This window comes from Nicotiana attenuata, chromosome 10, assembly GCF_001879085.1.
Source record: "Nicotiana attenuata strain UT chromosome 10, NIATTr2, whole genome shotgun sequence".
In the NCBI taxonomy this organism is placed as follows: Eukaryota; Viridiplantae; Streptophyta; class Magnoliopsida; order Solanales; family Solanaceae; genus Nicotiana; species Nicotiana attenuata.
The window spans coordinates 48,052,788-48,058,605 of record NC_031998.1 but is presented as its reverse complement, the minus strand read 5'-3'; the positions used below and the strand labels follow the sequence as shown (position 1 = coordinate 48,058,605).

Genomic DNA, 5,818 nt, shown 5'->3' with positions numbered 1-5,818 from the left:
CCTTACTTTACTGTTCTTACTGACCGACCTCGAGGCCATCATAACTCGAGGTCAAGACTTGCTTAAGCACTGGTTTGATTCAACTTACTTCTTTAATTTATACGTTTGATTTCTTGGTTATTAGTTAGTATTGGACTAAATCATATATCTTCAAGATCACAAAACAAGTTTAATTATTACTCGAATTTTAGGGTAAACGCACCGAAATATAGTGTGATGATAGAAATTCCTTCACTTTTAATAAGAGATTTTTTGTTTGTGACCGAGAATAAAAAAGGTTCTTAAAAGAAAGCGTTTTACCTTTTAATAAATTTACTCAACATAAATTTAAATTGGTCGGGACGATACATTGGAATACCGAAAAGTTAAAAGGTCATTCTATTTCTTGCATTTTCTAATTATCCTATATTGACCTCAGGGTTTCCACTTATTTACCACAAAAAAAAAACTAAAAAGAAAATATCCATCACCTCTTTCTATGATTTGCTACTCTTCTTTCATGAAAAAACAGTAGCTAAGAGATCTAAAAGCTTCTTCTCTGAAAAGTAAAAAAGAAAAAATCTTAACAGACTATTCTTTCTTGCTTGTTGTTGAAGATTTCTATCTCCATACTGCTTAACAAACAAGCTGATATTCAGACAAAGATTATAACTTTTCTGTAGAAGAAATGTATGGTACTAACTCCCTAGTGTTTATCTTCTAATTCTAGTTCTATATATTCTGCAAACTCCACACATAAAGAAGTGTTATTTGCAAAAAAAAAAAAAAAAAAACAGAGAGCTATTAATGGATTCAGAGTTTGATAAAAACCAGAACATGAATTCTGGTTTGTTAAGGTTTCGTTCAGCTCCAAGTTCTTTGTTTGAGAATTTCACAGATGGAGTAATAAAGATTGAAAATTTTGGCAGTGAGAATAAAGGGTTCGATCTTGCTGGTTTAAATAACCAATTGGTGTCTCAGAATTCACAGTTGCCACCTCAATATCCAAGGCAAAATACTAGTGCTAATGTGGGGTCAATGGATGGTGGTGGGTACAGGGTGATGGGCTCATTGGGAAATAATCATGAGAGGCAAAACAAGTTGGCATCAAATCTTATGAGGCAAAATAGTTCTCCAGCTGGCTTATTCTCTCACCTCAATTCTCAAATTGGTATCTACTGTTTCATATTCTTGTTGTTCATGCATTCATTCTTCATCTTTCTTCTTTAGGAAAGTACTCTAGATTTGTGGGCAATATTTTATTTTTTTGAAAGTAGGTAAAGGGGTGCATTTAATAATAGTTCTAAGTTTATATACAAGTGAACAAGTGAGGATTCGTATAGCCAGCCGACCCCAACTTGTTTGGGATTGAGGCGTAATTGTTGTACAACATGTTATATATATTTTCAATTTATGTTTTTAACAAAGTATTGATGGATTTAGAGTTTCTAGCAGTTGCTAAAAGATTAAGCAGATGAAACTATGTCAGAAGACTATATTTATGTTGATGTCTCTGGTTTGCCCTGATTTAGTTTCTGTTCCAAATTGGAGTAGATGATAGCAGGATGTAGAGTCGTGGGTAAGTTTAAATCAAGGGGAAACCAGGATGTGGAGTCGTGGGTTCAATGAGTGTGATCATATTATATGTACACATTTTAAATTTTTTTTGTCAATATATACATAGATCGAGCTGTGTGACCAGGAGATCACGGGTTCGAGCCGTGGAAACAGCCTATTGCAGAAATGTAAGGTAAGTCTGCGTACAATAGACCCTTGCGGTCCGGCCCTTCCCCGGAACCGCGCATAGCGGGAGCTTAGTGCACTGGGCTGCCCTTTTTTATATATACATAGATCGAGCTAAAACAGTATGTTCAGTTGAATCCACAGAGCCTGTCCTACATCCACCTCTAGTATGAAATGGGAGTTTCAGGTGCTTTTCGCCACCTTCTTTCCCTAATTGTGTTGGCTTCTGCATTCTTGACACTCTTGTAGTGTTCACTAATAAGAAGTTTCAGTTGTTAGCTACTTAATGTTTAATGGCAATTTCACAGGCTATGGCACGTTGAAAGGCGGTGGTGGTGGAGGTTACAGAATGGCAAATGGTGGCACTGTAGATTCAAGTCCATCTTCAAGCAGGTTGAAAGGTCATTTTAGTAGTTTACCATCAGGGGCACCTTCATCATTAGGAATGTTGTCTCGAATCTTAGAGGTCGATAACGAGAGCAGCATAACAACTGTCCCTGATGACGACAAGTGTAGAGATGGCAACTCAGAAGCTCAATTCTGCAATATGGGATTCCCTTTTACCTCTTGGAATGATTCCCCTCAACTAGATAATGAAGGGAAGCTATTTGCTAATGCTGATCAGGTATGAAAATAGAATGTGGGGTATAATTTGAAATCATTTGTTATGTTATGTGGAATTTGAAATGGCAATCTTGGTTGTAACCAGATTGAAGAAGTTGGAAATAGGCCTCCAATTTTGTCACACCACCTAAGTTTACCAAAGACACCAGCTGAAATTGCAGCTATTGAGAAGTTATTGCATTTCCAAGACACTATTCCCTGTAAGATCCGCGCCAAACGCGGCTGTGCTACTCATCCTAGGAGCATTGCAGAAAGGGTAGGACATAAACAACATACATAGTTGTACATATATGTTTATGCCCTATCTAATTCTTATGTTCATTGTTGTCAAAATCTCTGAAATTTCCCAACAAGTCAGTCTATGTTTAAAGTTCAATTTTGAATGAAGAAGTATTTTGGTGGAGATAAAAATATATATAATGGTATTTCAGGTGAGAAGAACCCGAATAAGTGAAAGAATGAGGAAGCTACAGGAGCTTGTTCCCAACATGGACAAGGTAGATTTTCCATACCTATTTTCAGCAATTTTTCTTTTGTTGTTTTGGTGGAGTCTTATTTATGTATAATTCATGTTGGCAGCAAACAAACACAGCAGACATGTTAGATTTGGCTGTTGAGTACATTAAAGACCTCCAAAAACAGTACAAGGTACAATTTGGAAGCATAAATCCAAAATCTGGCTTAATCAATTCTATCCCTTGAAACTTCTCACACATTTATGTCATGTTTTTCAGACACTCACTGATCATCGGGCGAACTGCAAATGCTCAGCAATGCAGAAGCCATTGTAAAACCAAAGGGTCTGATTTGCTTATGCACAATGGAGAAGAGTAGAAGAGGAGTATACATGAATGGAGTTTCTTTTCAAAAGGGTATAGGTTAGGAAGTTCAGGAAAAGAACAAGAAATAACACATAAAAGGGCAGCCTGGTGCACTAAGCTCCGGCTATGCGCGGGGTCTGGGGAAGGGCCGGACCACAAGGATCTTCGGCTGTCGTTTTTGCAGATGGTAGATGCTATAAACTAACAATGTTTCAAAGTTCAAACAACATAATTAGTGGAAAAGTGTACATTGGTTGCATAGGACATGCAAGAATAAGATTATGTGTTCCTTGGTATATGCATTCCCTTTTCGCTTCGAGTTTAAGTAATGCACACCGACAATATAAAGAACTTTTACATTATTAGCAATTCAACACGTAATAGCAGGTTATTACTCTACTTTTCATGTTATCATATCAACATTGATAGTAAATATGTTGTTATAGATCTACTTAACATAACAGTGCAAAAAATTTTAAACTGTCACTATACATAGCACATACTCCCTCCGTTCCAATTTATGTGAACATGTTTGACTGAGCACAGAGTTAAAAAAATTAATAAAGACTTTTGGAATTTGTGGTCCTAAACAAGTCAAAAAGGGCCCCAAAGTATTTGTGTGATTATAAAAGCTTCTCATTAAGGGTAGAATTGTAAATTTAAGCTAAGTTGTTACTAAATTTAGAAATGGTTTATTCTTTTTAGAACGGACAAAAAGGAAATATGTTCACAAAAACTGAAACAGAGGGAGTACTACTTTTCTTTTGCTTAATAAAGAAGTGTGGATTAGGATAAAAGTCAATGCTTCTTTTTTCCCACTTGATCTCATACATGAGCTGTTAGATCCATTATACTTTCCATTTATAGACCAACCAAGATGTGGATGGCTGAGGTTGTTATTGGTGGAAGTCAAACGTATCTATATATTAAAAGCCTATATGACTTAAATCTTTAACTGCCTAGAGGAACCTTATCTGATTCCTATTCTATTATTTGAAGGAACACAAAATTTCAAGAAGCATCTCTGCTTACTGCTATGCCTTTTTATTGTCCAATTAGAAAAAAAGGGTTGATATTATTTCATTGCATTGAATTGGTTAGTTGGGATTGCCTTGGGAATGCTTATACCCATATCAGTGACAGTACTGAGGTGGAAATGTGACAACAAAAGTGCAAAGATACAGGACAGCCCATGACAACCCCACAGCACTGACTAGTGTGTGAGGTGCTGTAATGAATGACGACACGTGAATGTATTCTAACAATTACAGCACTTAGATACTAGGAAGCGGGTCGGGTCGGATATGGTTCGGAACGAAAACGGGTAATAAAAATAATAATAAATTATCCGACCCGATCCATATTTAATACGATAAAAAATAGATTAACCGGCGGATAATATGGGTAATCATATTATCCATGACTTCTTGAATATGATTACTTCTGGAAGAATTCCTAGTCTCCCAAACTTGATGAACCCCAATTTGAGGCTTTACAAATGTAAAAGTTAAACCCATTAGTTATGGTTATCCATCTTCTAAATGGATAATATCATTCTTATCCATATTTGAACCATTTTTAAAAAGTTCATTATCCACTCCGTTTTTTAGTGGATAATACGGGTGGTTAATTGCTTTCTTTAAATCATTCTGCCACCACTACTTGAGAGGAAAGAAAGCAAGAATTCAAACTTTTGACGTCAAGTAAATCTTGAGCCACCTTTAGCGTTGCACTAAGCTTCCTTTATACCCTATTTGTACAATATAGTTTTCGGCAAAGGAAATTCAAGTGGACCTCATTCGGACCATGTAGTGCTGCTTGCCTAAGAGAATTAATATGACCTGATGAAACTTAGGAATAAGGCATGGAAAAACTTAATTAACGACTAAATATGTATTTTTTTTTAAATAATTATGGTGTCTGGGTCAGGTTGCGTGCACCCCGATTAATTTTACAGGATACCTGCTATTTTCTACCATAAACAATTATCAAGTAACTTTATCCATCAAAGCTTAGATAGATGGAAAGAAATTACCTAATATTTTTGTCACCACTCGAACAACGACTATGTGTCTTATACAGAACAAATTGATATTAGCTCTAGCTCCTTTTCATATACAAGTTGGGATCCATATATAGGGTTTTAATTAAAAAGCATAAACAAGAAGTTGTACTGGGAGAGGATAAAGAATTATGTGGGCAAAAAAGAAAAGCAGATTTGCTAGAGCAGCAAACTATAGCAGAGTAGAACTAGGCCTTCTATTGGATCCTTCCTGTGTGAAAGCACGTAGGAAAATGACATTGTCAAAAATTGATAAGATAAAATTTTCATTTATTTATCAAAAGAAACGTCCCTTTTGAAGTCGGGATTTATTTTCCTTGAGAGTAAGAAGACTTTGTCTCGCCCATGCCCAGGAAAAAAAGATCAGATCAGCAATGACTTTCGAGTAAAGGATTTTTTTGCTTATCATTATTCCCTCGAAGTAGGATTAAACTAAGTCAGTATTCTGGGTTGTTCATGTGGATAATACATCCACATTCAAAGAGTGAAGTCATTTACATTCTTTTTTCCCTTTTTCTTAGGGGTTTGGGAAGGGGACATGGATGACATTTTTAATGTTCTCTCTCCGACCCCCCCCCCCCCCCCCCCC

The 5,818-nt window shown here is 36.2% G+C and overlaps 1 protein-coding gene across 2 annotated transcripts; it reads left to right on the top strand.

The window, feature by feature from the left end:
- On the top strand, positions 391-3,483 carry LOC109233470 (transcription factor bHLH130). 2 transcript variants are annotated; one of them, XM_019399356.1, is made up of 7 exons: positions 1,069-1,150; positions 1,664-1,909; positions 2,031-2,347; positions 2,432-2,602; positions 2,778-2,843; positions 2,926-2,994; positions 3,081-3,483. In XM_019399356.1, exons 2-7 carry the CDS (start codon positions 1,897-1,899, stop codon positions 3,135-3,137), a joined length of 693 nt encoding a protein of 230 aa, XP_019254901.1. In that variant the 5' UTR covers positions 1,069-1,150; positions 1,664-1,896; the 3' UTR covers positions 3,138-3,483. The 2 variants fall into 2 exon arrangements, with proteins under 2 accessions (XP_019254900.1, XP_019254901.1); XM_019399355.1 differs by lacking the exon at positions 1,664-1,909 and having other exon boundaries at positions 391-1,150.